Genomic DNA, 15577 nt, shown 5'->3' on the forward strand with positions numbered 1-15577 from the left:
TGGCTCTTGGATACTGCTTAGGCTATTCTGTAACTGTGTTTTATGATCAGTAGTATCTTACTATTTCTGTGGGACACAGGCACCCAAAGGACCTTGCCTCGGGTTGCCATATATAAAGACATGTAAGCAAATCCCAAGTTTTGTTCCATGATCCACCATCACGCCTAGAAACAATTTGTGCAAAGTTTGCATTTATCAACTCATCTTCTGCTCTGGAAGGCACGGACGTAGATCATGTTTTTATGCACTGGACTGCTGTGGAGGGGGCTTCAGGCAATCTAAAAGGTCACATACCTTGAACAAAGGGATGGCCTGGACTAGAGTCCTTTGCTGCTCCACTAGCCACAGGGCTCAGATTCTAAAAAGGGAGAGAATTTAGGAATCCACCCTAATGTGATTTCATCACGTTCCGGAGTCCAGTCACCCAGATGTCAAACAGATACACTCAATATAGCCCTCCGAGCTCACCCTACATGTGTCAGAATGGCATCTTGATCTTGCACGAATGATTGCAAACAGGCTACTACTGTATGGGAACTACAAACCGGATTCTAGGACAAATTCTAAAAACACCACATCAAAGAGAATAACTTGTTCTTTGACCTTCAATCCAGTCTGAACTCCCTGCAGAGGTAGTGAAACCACTGTGATCAATTTTCCTGAGGGGATTCTCAAATCCCTGGATTGCCACTGCCCAGCAGCTCTGATCCTGTTGGATAGGTCCTCGTCTTGCAACACACTGAACCGCAAGATTCTCCTACGTGGCTTAGAAACACACATGGGGGTCACAGGGCAAACACAGCGTGCATTGTTTCTTTACTCAATGACAGATGTTTCCAGGTGGCCAGAGGTCAGAAATCCACAGCCTCATGGATGGGGGTTTCCTCGAGGCTCTGCCCCCCCAGTTGTTTAATGTGTACGTGAGACCTTTAATCTCTCTGCTGGAATCGATCAAGTGCTCTTTTCGGATACGCAGATGATTCCAAAATACTCCTCCATCCAGGTAAATCACAAGGCAACACCCACGACAATCAAGGATACCTGCTGCAGAGCCAGGCATGGGTGGGGGAAAACTCCCTACTCCTCAATGGCTTGAAAACCGACATTATGATATGCATTCTGAACCAATATGCTGTCTGAACCGATCTACAATCCTCACTTTCAAATGGCCTTCAGAAATGCCCCCTCCTTTAAAAGGTCAATTTTTACAAAGACCTATCTTTTAAGGACCAAGTAAATGCAGTTGTGAAAGTGCACGTTTTTATCTGTATAGGCTATTGGGAAAACCTCCCCTTGTTAGAGTTCCCGAAATAAGGTTATGATGCTGGTGAAATTGGATTATTGCAACATCTCCTACATGCCACCCCCCCCACGACAGGCAGGCTGTACCACATGCAACTAGTTCAAGATGGTCAGCCAGGATGACCCTTGACTTTAGACGAAGAGACAGTGCCCTCACTGGAATTAAGAGCCCTTGTTGACTACTGCTTAAAGGCAATCACTTTGAAAGCCCGCTGTCAGGTGCCCGGCACGGTCTAACAAGAAGGCCCATCCTATATCAAGATACTCAGTCATTACTCCCTATCCAGACCAGTCAAGTTCTCCAACTCAGGACTTCACAGGGTACCCAGTTATAAGGGGCAACAGAAACGAGAAACATATTGGGAGTGAGCAGACCTAAGGAATGGAATAAACTACTGCTACCCGAGTGCTCAAGAAATCTATCCTGTTTCATGAAAGAACTGAAGGCGCTGCTCCCAGCACAATAGCTCATGGATCCTTCTAACCTTCTCTGTGTTCAGCCCTCACAGTTCCACAGTGTTATTTAGGTCTTCAACATTCACAGCATATGGGCCTCCTGCCATGTGTCTTCTCCTCCTGAACCCAAAGGAACTGAGTAGTTCTTTGTAGCAAAGACTTTATGGGGGGGTCAGCTCTCTCCTTTGACTTTCTAGCCAACTAACATTCCTAACCTGAAAACTCCTGTTTGGGAGAAGAATGGGGGGATTCTTGGCATGCCCCCCACTCACAGATGCAATAAATGGTTTTGTTTCCTGCCGGTATCACTACTCTCGGCAGGGTGACCGAGATCTAGACTTCAACCATGCTCAACAGTCAGACTTCCAAAACAGTCTGCTGCCTCCGGGTTAACTTATATTGACACGCTCTGAATCCACTCTTTGAGGCCTTTGTTTTCCTTGGCACTCAGAAGTGGTTATTTCTCCACATTCAGCGAGTACAACATTACAATGAAACAAATAAATAAAAACCATGCATGAAATATCACCAACAGTCTTTCCTCTACTGGTATTCTGGGCCTGGCTCTCATCAGCAATTGGTTTTCATCCTAACTGTACCTCATTTCAGATTTTCCAGTTTGCCTTCCCAGCAATCCCCATCTCTCTTTTTCTCATACTCTGAGACGTCCATACACTCTCCTCGAGTATGCACTTTTGACTTAACATTTGCAACCAAGGCTCACGTTACACTGCCTCACCCTTTTAGGCAGGTTTTGATCTACCGTTACTGACCAGTGATCATGTTAGACTACCCTTGCCTCCTTTTATGCACGTTTCAGTTCCCCTTTGGAAACCCATGGCTGCATTACCAGATTGCCTCGGTTTTCCTCCATGGCAGTAACTTTACCGACCCTTATCTGAATTTCCTAGCAAGTGTCAACTTTCTTGGCCTCGTCTTTCCTTAGCCTTTGCTTCCTTTCTAAACGTGAACTCTCCTTGACCCTGCCCACGACTGCTAATGCATGTATTCTAGGCTGCATGGGATTCCCGAACTGGCTGCATATCTGTGTGCATTGGGGAGTATTACATTTGGATTACCTGTGCCACTGCCCGTTGTTTCCGAGTGACATCATATAGATTAGATCCTTTATTCTCTTTTATGTCTCATCTGAAATGGGCCTACTGCTTTTAGAACCGTCTTACTGGCACTTGCTATTCATTGATTTCTGGGTTTGGCTCCTCGGGGCTTGCAAAATCTACTAGTTCAGTCGCATTGGTGTGGAGATTTTATGAAGGTGGTACTCGACCTTGCTGCCAAATATGGGGAGGTTTGAAGTTTGTATTTGCCATTTACCACAACCAAACTTGTTTTGCCGGAAATGACTAATAAAAGTCTCACTTTGTCACCACGGGGCGAGTGTATTCGTCTTAGGCCGAGTAGGTAAACTAAGGAGCTCGCCCTGCAGGTCTAGTGGGATTGTCAGGAAGGTGAAGGCCTGCTCATGGTGTACCTACTCTAGCGTGCATTCATTTGTTCTTTTCAAGCATGTGACTAGAGCCTCCCTCCTTATTCTGCCCTACATTTTTGCATGATCTTTGATCAGGAGCTGGTTAAATTGAGGGCAGAGTTTGTGTGCGGCATCATCAATGGCAATCCACTTGCCCTTCACAGTTCAAAATGAGCATCCTCATTTGAAACCGTGGAGCGAAATGCGGATGCATTCTTGTTTTTCATTCTTGTTGAAAGAAAATAAATATGAATTGTCATTTAACTTTTAAAAAAATGTTAGTAATTCATTTACAATTCATACAGAGAATATGCAACAAGAAATTAAAGACAAAAAAAAGCAGAGAGTGAGAAGGTGGGGTATATCTCTTGTTACCCCCACCGCCTTAATACTGTGTGTGTAAGACAAATTCAAATTGATCTCAGATCGTCTTGAACCTCCTTGGTCTCCTTCCCGGAAAATGTTCCATCTCCATTGCAAAATGGCTAATTAACTCATCAATTCATCCCACAAGTATTTTGTCTCGGAAGGGGTTCATGCCTTTCCATTTCCTAAAGATATGCATCCATGTGACGATAGTCGCTATCAAAACAAAATCATTTAATAGTCATTACAAAGCCATTTCCCCTTTCCAAAGTCTTGCCTAAATACTGCCCCTCAAATCTATTTCTTTATCCCTGGGATCTGCTCTAGAATCCCAAATTCCTCTAAGAGTTGCCACGTTGCTACATTATTTAACCGGGATCTGTTTTCTTTGCATCCGAGGCGGTCCTCACTCATAGCTGGTTCAATCGTTGCTAGCCTTTCTGAGGTATAGTGAAGCTTATATACCATGAGGTACTGTGACCTGAGAAAGTAGGATTCCCTGGGGGACTTAAGGAGTCGACTCAACATCCTCGCCTCATTCCATGCCTTTTAAGCAGGGATCATGTTCAAACTTGAAACAGGCCTTCAAGGTTCATCTCGAGTTCACTGCTGAGGGAGTTTGGAAGGGCACACTTATGCTGGCCGTAGGGGCAAGTCAATGCCTCTGTAGTGGCCACACCGCAGTAGCAAAGGAACTGCAAGAACAGCTGTGGTAGTTAGAGAGGGCTCTGAGAATAGGGGCAGAGTGGGGAAAGGGAAAGCACTTCAGAACAAAGGGGCACATTGTAGGAGTGGAGCCATAAAGTGGATGTGTGGCCACACTGGAGGGGGGAAGAGGCCAAAACACGGGAGAAAAGGTATATGGGTGGGACACACCGTACAACATAGGAGTGAGGCCATGCTAGGATTAGTGAGTGCTGTGAGGTTATTGACCAGACCTTTGGCTGCAGTAGCACTCAAGCATTGGCAAGAGAAAGAGACCAAAGCACGAAAGAAGGCAATTGAGGAGGACTTACCATCGATGAGCAAGGGCTGGTTGATGTAACGAGACACCAGAATGTTCTCTTCCAAGGAAATCTGGTTTGGCTAAAACAAAAGAAGGAATGTTTAAGCAGAGAAGGAATAGATAACTCAATCAGGCTGAAATGTGTTCAGGAAATGTTTATAGTGTGAGAATATAGACCCAGAGGCCTTGAATGAAACAGAAGGAGAATGCCAAGTGCGAGGCCTCTGGGCTACACCTACGGAAAGTATTAACTTTACATGAACGACGAGCCACACTGGCAGAATGTAAACAGTGTGGGAACAGCCAAAATGGCAGTGAATGTAAACTTTGCATGAGCTGAGCAAGATCTAGGGAGAATATCAACTGTGAGCGCTGCGCCACTCACAGGAATAAGAAACTGGGAGTGCTAAACCAGATCTGGAACCAGACTATCTGTGCTTCGAACCAAACATGAGACTAAAGCCCTGCAAACTGAAATCTGTGACCCTACAGCACCCAGGACTCACCCTCAAGACACATGAAGCAAAGCATTGTATCCAGCACTGCACTGAGAGCGCATACCATCGGCAACAAGGAACCCTTCTATTCCCAAATCACTTGCACACCAACACGAGACAGACAAACAGCTCACACTGCCCTCTACACAATATACCATACTGCGGATGACCACCACATAACACATACCAGAAAAGACAAACATGCAACACCTCCCTCTCGTCTCATTGCACACAGCACCCGCCACACACATACAAGATGCTGGAGTGGAATCTACACTATCAATCCAGTCAAGCTGGATATATATATATATATTTATTTATTTTTTTAAATAATGTTATTAATTTTATTTCAACAAACAATACAAACCAAACTTGCAGTGCATATAAAAACATTATAAACCTACATCACTTCAACATGTCCACTGCTTCTCCCCTTCCCTCCCCCCCTACAAGCTTATTCCCTTCCGTGTTCTGTTTATGCATCTTGTGATAAGGATTCCTCCTCCATGTTTTCCGTTGGGTCTCGAAGTAACCCAAATAACTCCGCTATTAATTGTTTCAAGGTTATCAGGGTCTCAGCCTCTCCCACCAGTTTCCGCTTCGGCCCATTTCTGTAGATCTTTCCACCATACTTCTATTCGTGGTCTCTGGCATGCCTTCCACCCCATAGCAATTCTCCTCTTTGCAAGTGCATATGCTAGGTCCTTTAGTTTACGCGGTCTCGGAAACCCTCCCATCAAACAGGCCCACACCGTATCTACCACAATCTTGATTCCTTTTTCGGCCAACCTGTGCGCCACCTCTTCCCAAAAACACTTAATGACTGGGCATGACCAGAACATATGCACCATTCCGGCATTTTCCTCATCACATTTGGGGCATGCCTGTCGTCCTACATTTTTAAATTTGGCTCATCTCTGGGGCGTCATATACGCCCTATGGGTTATGTACAGTTGGATCTGTTGCAATCTTGCATTCCTCAACACTTTTTTGTGGTGCCCTTGGGCCCGTTCCCACATTCCAAAACTCATTGGTGCTCCCACTTCCTCTTCCTTGTCCTGTCTCAGTTGAGCCACCTCCTTCCCCCACCTTGAACATCAGCAGCTCATATATTCTGGATATCTCGTGTCCCCCCCTCTGCGATGTCATATCGCGTCTATGGTAGTGTCCGTTTCTTCTTCTAGTACTAGTTCGGACCATGTCTCCTTGATTTTCCGCACCACCCTGGGGTATGTAATATACTGGCCCGTATGTAATCCAGTTTCTTCCTCTAACACTGCAAAGTCCCTTATGTTCCCCTCCTGCCATATATCACCCATGGTTGCAATCCCCACCGGTTCCCAGTGTTTCCTAATCATCATCATCCTTAATTGCTTGTCTTCGCCCGCCAGCATCCCTAGTGGTACCTCGGGGGAGCACGGGAATGAATCACCATCAGCTGGCAGGCCCTGCGCCATATCTTCCACCCTAGTATCATCCTTGGGCGCCCCTCCATGTCTACCTTAGGCAGCCACATCATTTCCTTTAGGAAGTATGGGACACAGTCCTGTCGGAACAGCCTAGACTCTGAGGTTGACTCTTCAGAGAGCCATTTAGCTACATATTGCAGCTGGCTTGCTATGTAGTAAATTTCGTAGTTTGGCAGTTTTATGCCCCCTTTTTCATATGAGTTTTGTAGCTTCCAAAGGGCTACTCTATTCCCCGTCCCATGCCAGAGGAAATCCCTGCACATGCTTTCTATCTTAGCAAAGGTCTGCCTTGTTATAAGGTGTGGGATATTTCCAAAATAATGCAAGAGTCTCGGTAGGACCACCATTTTCAACATTGCCCCTGGCCCCATTATCGCTAGGGGTAGCTTCACCCAGAACTTCATACCATTTCCAATTTTCCTGATCGCCTCCTCTGTGTTATACTGGTGTTCCTCTTCTACCGTGTGGTATATATCTATTCCAAGATATCGGAACGTGCGCACCTCCCATGGTATCTGTAGCACCGGTAGCTGTTCTAACGGGTTCCCTTTGTACCTGCCCAGTGGAAATATACTAGATTTTTGGGGGTTCACAGCTATCCCAGACAGCCTTGCATATCTCTCCAACACTTCCAGAATGTACTGGAGGTTTTCTTCCGGGTGCCTTAAATACAACATGTCATCCGCATACAAAGAGATTAGATGCGAATCCCCTCCTACAGTAATGCCTATCGGGTCGTACTGTTGTCTCAGGTATATGGCCAAGGGTTCCAGGGCAAGAATATACAACATAGGAGACCATGGCATCCTTGCCTAGTACCTCTACGAAGTTGCCACCTCTCTGATATCACCGCTCCTGTTACAACTCTAGCCAACGGCGCGCTATATAGCATTTTGGCCCACTGTAAGTACCCGGGCCCTATCCCATAGCCAGCCAGGGCCGCCATCAGCCACAGCCATTTAACCGAATCAGAGGCCTTTATTGCGTCTAGTGATACAATTGCCAGTTCACCGTCGTCCTCATTTGCGTGCTCAACAACTCGATGGAGTCGCCTAATATTGTTGGATATGTTCCTGTTTGGAACATAGCCAGTCTGGTCGGGATGCATTAGTTTAGCAATAACCCTCCTCATTCTATTTGCCAGAATAGCTGTCAATATTTTATTGTCTTGATTGAGCATTGACAAGTGTCTGTATGATCCACAGTTATGACCGGGCTTATTGGGTTTGGAAAGCGGTAGAATTGTCGCTTCTCTAAGGACTCTGGCAGCCTACCCACTTCACACGCTTCGTTCAGAATTTCTAAAAGCGGAGGAAGCACTTCATCCTTATATGTTTTATAAAATTCACTTGGGAGTCCGTCAGTCCCCGGAGTCTTGCTAGTAGGCAAATGTCTCACTACTTCTTCCAACTCCTCTAAGGTAATCGGGGCATCCAGCTCCTCCTGCTCTTCGGCACTGATCTGCGGCAGTCCTATATCTTCCAGTGTTTCTACTATTCTGTACAATCACTGTCCTCATCATCCCCCTACAGGAGTCGATAATATTCCTCAAATTCCTGGTTAACTCCCTCCTGGGTGTCCACTACGCTCCCATCCTCCCTCGTTATTGTTTTGATTGTGGGCCTGGGGGTCTCACTCTTATATAGCCATGCCAAGACCCTCCCTGGTTTATCCCCCCCCTGCATGCTGTCTCTCTATATACTTCTTATAGTTAAGATTGCACAATCTCTCCCAGTGCCCCGCACATTTCTGCTGCAGCTTAAGTATTACTTCATTATCTTCCTTAGTGCCCTTTCTAGTTCCCTCTCTGTATCCTGCAGTTCAGCCTGGATCCCTCCTTGTAGCCCTCTGGACTTAGCTCTAGCTACCCCCCTCATTACCACTTTAAAGGCCTCCCAAAGCATACCCACTATCTCTACACTGCCAGTATTTATCTCAAAATATTTTATTATTTCCTCCCTCATGTCCTCCCTGAAGATGGTGTCTTTCAGCGCCTCTGCTCTGAGGCGCCATGTCGGGATCTTTGCCCTCGGGGATCGGTATTGCCACCTCAGGATTAGCGGCGAGTGGTCTGAGAGGACCCTCGCTTTATATTCCGTTTGCGGTTTATAGTCATAATGTCGAAAAAAAAATGTCGACAAACAAAAATGTCGAAATTTTTTTTTCGAAAATAATAATGTCGACATCCTATACTTATAATGTAAAAAGTCATTTTTTCGAAAAAAATGTCACTTAAAACTATCAACACCTCACCCAACACTCCCCTGCCACCCCCCCCCCACACCTCCCACCCCTCATACTCAACACATTCTAATTATATATTTATTTATTTTTTCAATACATAAATAACCAAAAAGAGTATCATTTACTAATGGGGGGGTCCCCCCCAACCCCCCTCACCCAACACCCCCCTGCCACCCCCCCACACCCTCCCCAACCACCCTCCCACCCCTCATACTCAACACATTCTAATTATATATTTATTTATTTATTTTTTCAATAAATAAATAACCAAAAAGAGTATCATTTACTATTGGGGGGGTCCCCCCCAACCCCCTCCTCACCCAACACCCCCCTGCCACCCACACCCCCCACCCCTCATACTCAACACATCTTAGTTATATATATATTTATTTATTCTTACAATAAATACAAAATTTCGAAAAAATATCGAAAAAATGTCGACATTTTTGTTTGTCGACATTATTGTTTTTCGACATTTATTTGTCGACATTTTGACTGTCGACATTATGACTGCCCACCTCCGTTTGCGTTCTCAATCATTAACTCTTGTGTGGCAAACATATAAACCAATCTAGTATGCAGGTTTTGTGGTGCTGAATAGTATGAATACTGCCTCTCCTGGGGGTAGTGTGACCTCCATACATCCACAAACCCAAAATCATCCAACAGTGTATGCAGTACTCTAGCATCTGGGGTGGGTCTATCCATTTTACCATCTGACCTATCTACCCCGCGGTTTAACACGCAGTTGAAATCTCCTCCCCAGATCACCGCCTCTCCCAAGCACGTACTGAGTTTGTTGCATAAGGTTCTAAAATATGCTGCCGTGTTTTGGTTCGTGGCGTACATGTTTATGATGCTTATCTCCCTATTTTCCACCAGCCCTCTCATCATGACCATCCTCCTGTCTGCCTCCACCGTGGACTGTAACAGCTGGAACGGGACATGTGGCGCCACCCAAGTGATCACTCCCCTGGCATAGGCCGAATAGGATGCCCCCACCACCGTCCCCCTCCATTTCTTCCGGATCATCTCTATCTTGTCTTGCGTAAGATGAGTCTCCTGCAGCAGGGCTATGTCTACTTTCTGTCTGCGTAGGTATAGCATGACCTTATTTCTCATTTAAATAACTATTGAGCCCTCTGACGTTCCAAGTAATTATTTTAAGATCCCCCATGGCATATCAGGGTCCCTCTACTCCCACCACAAGTGCAGTCCATGACCAAGTACATTTCCATTATATGCGGGCTCGTTTCCCAATATAAACTTCCCCAAACAACAAACACTTCAAACTTCCCAACCTCCCTCCCTCCCGCCTTCCTTCCCTGCCCCAACTCTCTCCCCTCCATTTCCTCCCGCCCCAATACCCTACCCAACTTTTGCCCAACTCTATCCAGCCATGCCGTCGCGTCCTCCAAGGTGTCAAAAAAGTACGCACTACTTTTTGTGCAGGACCTTGAGCTTTGCGGGATACAAAAGCATGTACTTGATTCCAGCCGTACAGAATCTCTTCTTGATTGCCACATAGCTATAACTCTGTCTCTGCACCAACATGGTGTAGTCAGGGTATGCTGTGATGGTTGCAGATGCCCTTTCGATCGTTCCACCTTTTGCAAAAGTACTCCAGGATCTTCTCTCTGTCTTTATAGTTCAAGATCTTTGCTATTATCGCCGGAGGGGGGGCTCCAGGTCGTGGTTTCCTCATCAGGGCCCTATGCGCCCGTTCGACAGCAAATCCTTGAGAAAGTTTGTCGGCTCCTATTTCTTGCAGGATCAAATTCTCCACGTAGTCCGTGGGGTCCTGTCCTTCCTCTCCCTTCGGTAGGCCAACCATCCATATGTTGTTCCGTCTCGCTCTTCCTTCAGCCTCCTCCACGCGGATCTCCAAGTTGGCGACCTGTTGCTTCAGTATGTGGACTTCCTTTGCGTTGCTTGTGCTGGTTTCCGTGTTGGTTTTCACCGCACTCTCTAGGCCGCTTGTTCTTTCAGCCAGCGTTCTCACATCTTGTCGCAGCAGGGTGACCTCTTGCCCAACCGCATCCATTTTGGTTTCCAAGGCGGTTCTTAGGTCCGCCATCACGGTCCCCCACGAGGCTTTCAACTCCGTAATGGCTGTTAGGATCAAGTGATCCTCTTTTTGTCTGGGATATTTCTGCAGGCGCAGCTGCCGCACCCTGTACCAGGGTGGTTGGAGTCTGTTGCGGCTTGGCAAAAATGTCCATAGTGGGCTGCTTGCTCTTGCCTCCTCTCACCGACATTGTGCAGTCCTGCCTATGTACCGGGGCCCAGCTTTTCTGTAGCATGTGTGTCCTACTTCCCCGTTCCTCCTTCACCATGGTTGTGGCGCGCTGTGGCACGGCCAGGCCTATATGTCTCCTGCGCCTTATCCCAGTCCGCTTTCTGGGGGTTACACCTCTCGCTCTCGAGGGTAGTCTGTTGCAGCTCACACGTGACGTGAGCAGGTCGTGCACTGTGTTGTGGTCCGCTTCTCCTTCCAAGTCTTTACAGGTCCCCAACGCCAAGTGGTCGAGCGAACCCCTCAGCTATTCGCCCTGTTCGTGGAGCTATTCGGGCCCCTTCTTTCTTCGTCTCGCGGCTGGGCCTCTTCGATGCCAGGCGTGCATTGTAACGGTGTGTCCCACTGGTTATGGTTGCCAGTCAAAGGATCAAATCTAAAGGGTCGACAGGTCAAAGGATAGACACCAAAGGGTCGACAGGTCAAAGGATCGAATATTTTTTTTTTTTCACATATTGTTTTTTTTTTTGGGGGGGTCCCCCCAAACCCCTTTTTTTTTTTGCTAAAAACCACTTTTTTTCCCTAAACGAAAACCTAAAAAAATATATATAACTTAAAAAAAACATTCGATCCTTTGACCTGTCGACCCTTTAGATTCGATCCTTTGACTAGACACCACTGGTTATATATTCCCAGTGCAGTTCTCTCAGCCACAGCTGCTTCCCGCTTCACATTCCACCCGCTGTGCTCTCCCTGCAGCCTTCGTCCGCCGTGGGTCTGCCGGGCCTACCTCAGCCTCCTTTGTTCTAGCGTGCTGGCCATTCTGTCTGGGGCGTCGCACTGCGCCACAAACTTTCAGTTGATCTTGCCAATCTTCCTGAAGTCATCAAGGACTCAGCTCTCAATCAAACTTGCCCCACGCCTTTACACATCCAATAGTGTATTTCTGGGCACGATCATGCCTTTTTTTACCTTATTTTCACGCAGGATCATATCGGATCGTCGGGAGCAGCTCAGAAGACACGTCCTACTCCATGGTCCTCTAGCCACACCCTCCCTGGCTACATATATTTCAAGCAAAGCCTTTCTCCATTGACCTCACAGCAGACTCCTGGGATAATTACAAGCTAACGCATGTGTGTTGTAGAAACTCACAAGAAATACATCCACAGGGATATCCCTTCTGCCTTCACAGGTGCGCCACACCGAACAATCCTGTAGGATAATACACAACTGGACGATGACAGTTTGCTCACTGATCACAGCAGGGGAGAAAGGTTTAAAGCTCCAATCCCCCCTCCCCCTTCCCCTCCAAAGCCATCTGAAGACACTACTCCAATCTTGAGACAGCCACCAGTGAAAACAGGCAGTGTAGAGGATAGCTATTACACTCAATAGATGTTGCTTAAAACTAACAGAACCAGAAACGTTGAGCCAGACATATACAGTACCTAGATTTGAAGGCACTCTGTGAGCCAGCTCTACATAAACTATTACCGCCCAATTGCCAAGGTGTGTGAGCCCCAGTGCCAACTATTTTTGCAAATGCAAACATGCCCAGCACACTTCAGTCATACAAGAGCACAGCGTATGTAATAGTCATTAAAACAATGACAGTTAGCAGGTGTGGGTTTTGCAGCAGATCTACTGAATACCTACCAGGAATGAGCTCTAAGCAAGACCTAGAATGAACATACACTATCCAGCACTGAGCAACAAAAAAAAAGAAGAAGCTTCATGTAGGCGCGGAGTCTGACCTATGGCAAGTGCAAGGCGATGATTAGCTTTGAGCCAGAATTACAGACAATATTAACTTTGTGTAAGCTCTTGTCTAGACCGCAGGATTGGTTGTATTTGGAAGACAAAGGAATACAGGCGGAGGAGTATCATGTGGCCCCATTCACACGGAGGAGTATCATGTGGCCCCATTCACACGGAGGAGTATCATGTGGCCCCATTCACATGGCTAAAGGGTTTTCTTCTTTTTGCTTGCAATACAACATACAGTGTAAAGAATTGTGACGGAAAGCGAGGTAAAAGCAGGGGTTGAAGATGCTGAAATGCAGAATATTTGAGAGTACTTGCACAACGGCAGCAGTAAGGAAGAGGACCAATACTTGGAATGTGTAGCACTCACTGAGTTAATCAGATACACGCCCCTCCCCCGCGAGGACGCCACAGGCTTCACGATCCAGGGGCCACGATCCTTTGTAAAAGCATCTAGTCAGAAACAAATGGAAGACATTTGAGTTAGCTGCAAATAGGGAGGGCAAATAACAAATATAGACAAAACTAGAATGAAACGACAGTAAAACCCAGGGAAGCATTTTAGTAGGCGTTTCAACACGTAGTTAGGGTTAAAGAGAAATAACAGGTAGGTTACAATACATTAAAGCACATGGTCAGATCAGCCAGACTAGTGGGCAGCACTGCCACTAGACATTGTACAACTATTAAATAAAGTTTGGATTGGTCCCTCAGAGCTTCTCAAACGAAGTTGTTGTTTAGGGCCTATTGGACGCCGGAGAAATTATTCAGGAGACAACTTTTGGACAATAATCTTTGCTGGAAATGTAAGTGTTCTAGAGGATCTCTGAGTCATTTGATTTGGTCCTGTCCTAAAACGATGCAGTTCTGGGAAAAGGTATGTGAAAGATTAAGTTTGGTCTTGAACATTGCAATCCCCATGAATGCCTCATTATTGATTTTAGGCGATGATTCTCTTCTGGAGGAAATTGACTTTGGTAAGAAGGTTTGGTTGCTACGTGCATGTATGGTTGCTAAAAAATTCATTTTGAGGTCCTGGAAATCGAGTAATTCTTTCAACATTGATGATTGGGTGGAGGAGCTTCTTACAATTTCAACATATGAAAGAGCTATTTACAAACTCTCTGATGACATTGACAGGTTTTGGGACATCTGGGGCTGCTTTCTTGACACCTATGGGTAAAACAGAACTTTGATCTGGGACAATATATACATATCCTTGTACACTACTGTGTGTATGTAATCTATAGGATGTGCATTGGTTGTTTTATAATTGAATTTGTTGTATGGTTCCTGTACTTAGTTTTCTTAATCCTTCTTACTTGCATTTGCTCTCTCTTTTTTCCTCTCTCTTTCCTTCCCTTTTTTTTTTATTTCTTTTTCTCTCTTCTTTAATCGGTTCTATTTTTAGTACATTGATGGTTATTTTTGAATTGGTTGTGATATGTTGCTTATTTACATTGTATTGATTGGCTGTGTGTTTATTGGATTATTCATGTTCATGATTGTTTATGTAAAATAAATAAAATAAAAAAAAAAAATTGTAAATAAGGAAATACAACCTGGTTTCATTCATTCATTAACCCAAATTATGCCATTCTGTTTTTAAATCAGATGGCGTATACAAAGAGACAGGTCTATCCCGAATGAATATTTCCCTACACATTCTTGATGCACCTGGTCTCCGGCTTGCTTTAAAAATTACCGTTCTGGGTCCAAGTAGGAATGTTCCTCTTGTGAATCCAGGTTACATGCCCATACATTTCACCTGCTTTGGATGCAGACCTGCAGGTGTCCAATTTATTCCCAATGCGAATCTGAGCCTGCTTTGATTCTTTGGGATGTGGATCCAGATCTGCAGGCCACTGTTATTATGGCTCTGGGTCTAGGTCTGAGGCGTCTTTGGTTATTACTGGTGTGGATGCAGGTCTATCGGCTCCCGAGTCACTTATGTACTGGAACCAGCTCTGTCTGTGGCGTCTTTGGTTGCCTCTGGTGTGGATCCAGGTCTACAGGTCAGTGTGTCATTATGGGTCTGGATCCCGCTCAGAGGCTTCTTTTGTCATTATTAATTTGGACATGGGTCTGTCGGCTCCTGGGTCACTTATGTACTGGATCGAGGTCTGCAGGTGTAACTGTGCCTCTCACTCTGTGTCCGTGGCGTCTTTGGTTACCTCTGGTGTGGATACAGGCCAGTTTGGTATTATGGCTCTGGATCCCACTTAGGGGCTTCTTTGGTTATTATTAATGTGGATCTGGGTGTGTCAGCTTCTGGGTCACAACTGCACTGCTTCCACTGCTCTGGATCCAGGCATCATTTTCTGGTGTTCTTCCAATTATTTCTCCTCTAGCTCCTGGTATTATAGTTTTCTGTGTTATTTCGAGTAAGGCCAAAGAACATTCTGGGACGATGCTAGCCAGGCAAGGAGAGGCCTCGGACATCAGGTGGAGAGCATTATGGATTTTAAAAAATCCATGAAACCACCCAGCAGGAGGAGAAGAAGACAACAGCAGGGCGGTGTGAACCCCATAAACACCAAAAGAACCAAAAGAACCCTCCAAAATCTAGAATCAGTCCCTCCGGCAAGGAGGATACAGGCCTACAAATCAGAGCTCAGGAAACAAGGAGATCTGGGGTGATGTTTATTTTATTTGTTGTTTGCTTTTTAGGCGCTTATACAGGAAATAAATTCTGCTTTAAAGCGCCCACAGGGCAACAGGGAGGGAACATGGGATAGCAGTACA

General features: G+C 45.8%; 1 protein-coding gene across 5 annotated transcripts in view; it reads right to left on the reverse strand.

The window, feature by feature from the left end:
- TTLL5 (tubulin tyrosine ligase like 5) overlaps nt 1-15577 on the reverse strand; it is a 769178-nt gene that overhangs the window by 661875 nt on the left and 91726 nt on the right. For all 5 annotated transcript variants that reach the window (XM_069638032.1, XM_069638034.1, XM_069638033.1 and 2 more), the window contains 2 exons: nt 13203-13285; nt 4630-4699 (listed from right to left, as the gene is read on the reverse strand). In XM_069638032.1, the coding sequence (XP_069494133.1) occupies nt 4630-4699; nt 13203-13285 (153 nt within the window). The remainder of the gene's footprint in view (nt 1-4629; nt 4700-13202; nt 13286-15577) is intronic.

Source organism: Ambystoma mexicanum, chromosome 14 (genome assembly GCF_040938575.1).
Source record: "Ambystoma mexicanum isolate Mex_15411 chromosome 14, UKY_AmexF1_1, whole genome shotgun sequence".
NCBI classification, from domain to species: Eukaryota; Metazoa; Chordata; class Amphibia; order Caudata; family Ambystomatidae; genus Ambystoma; species Ambystoma mexicanum.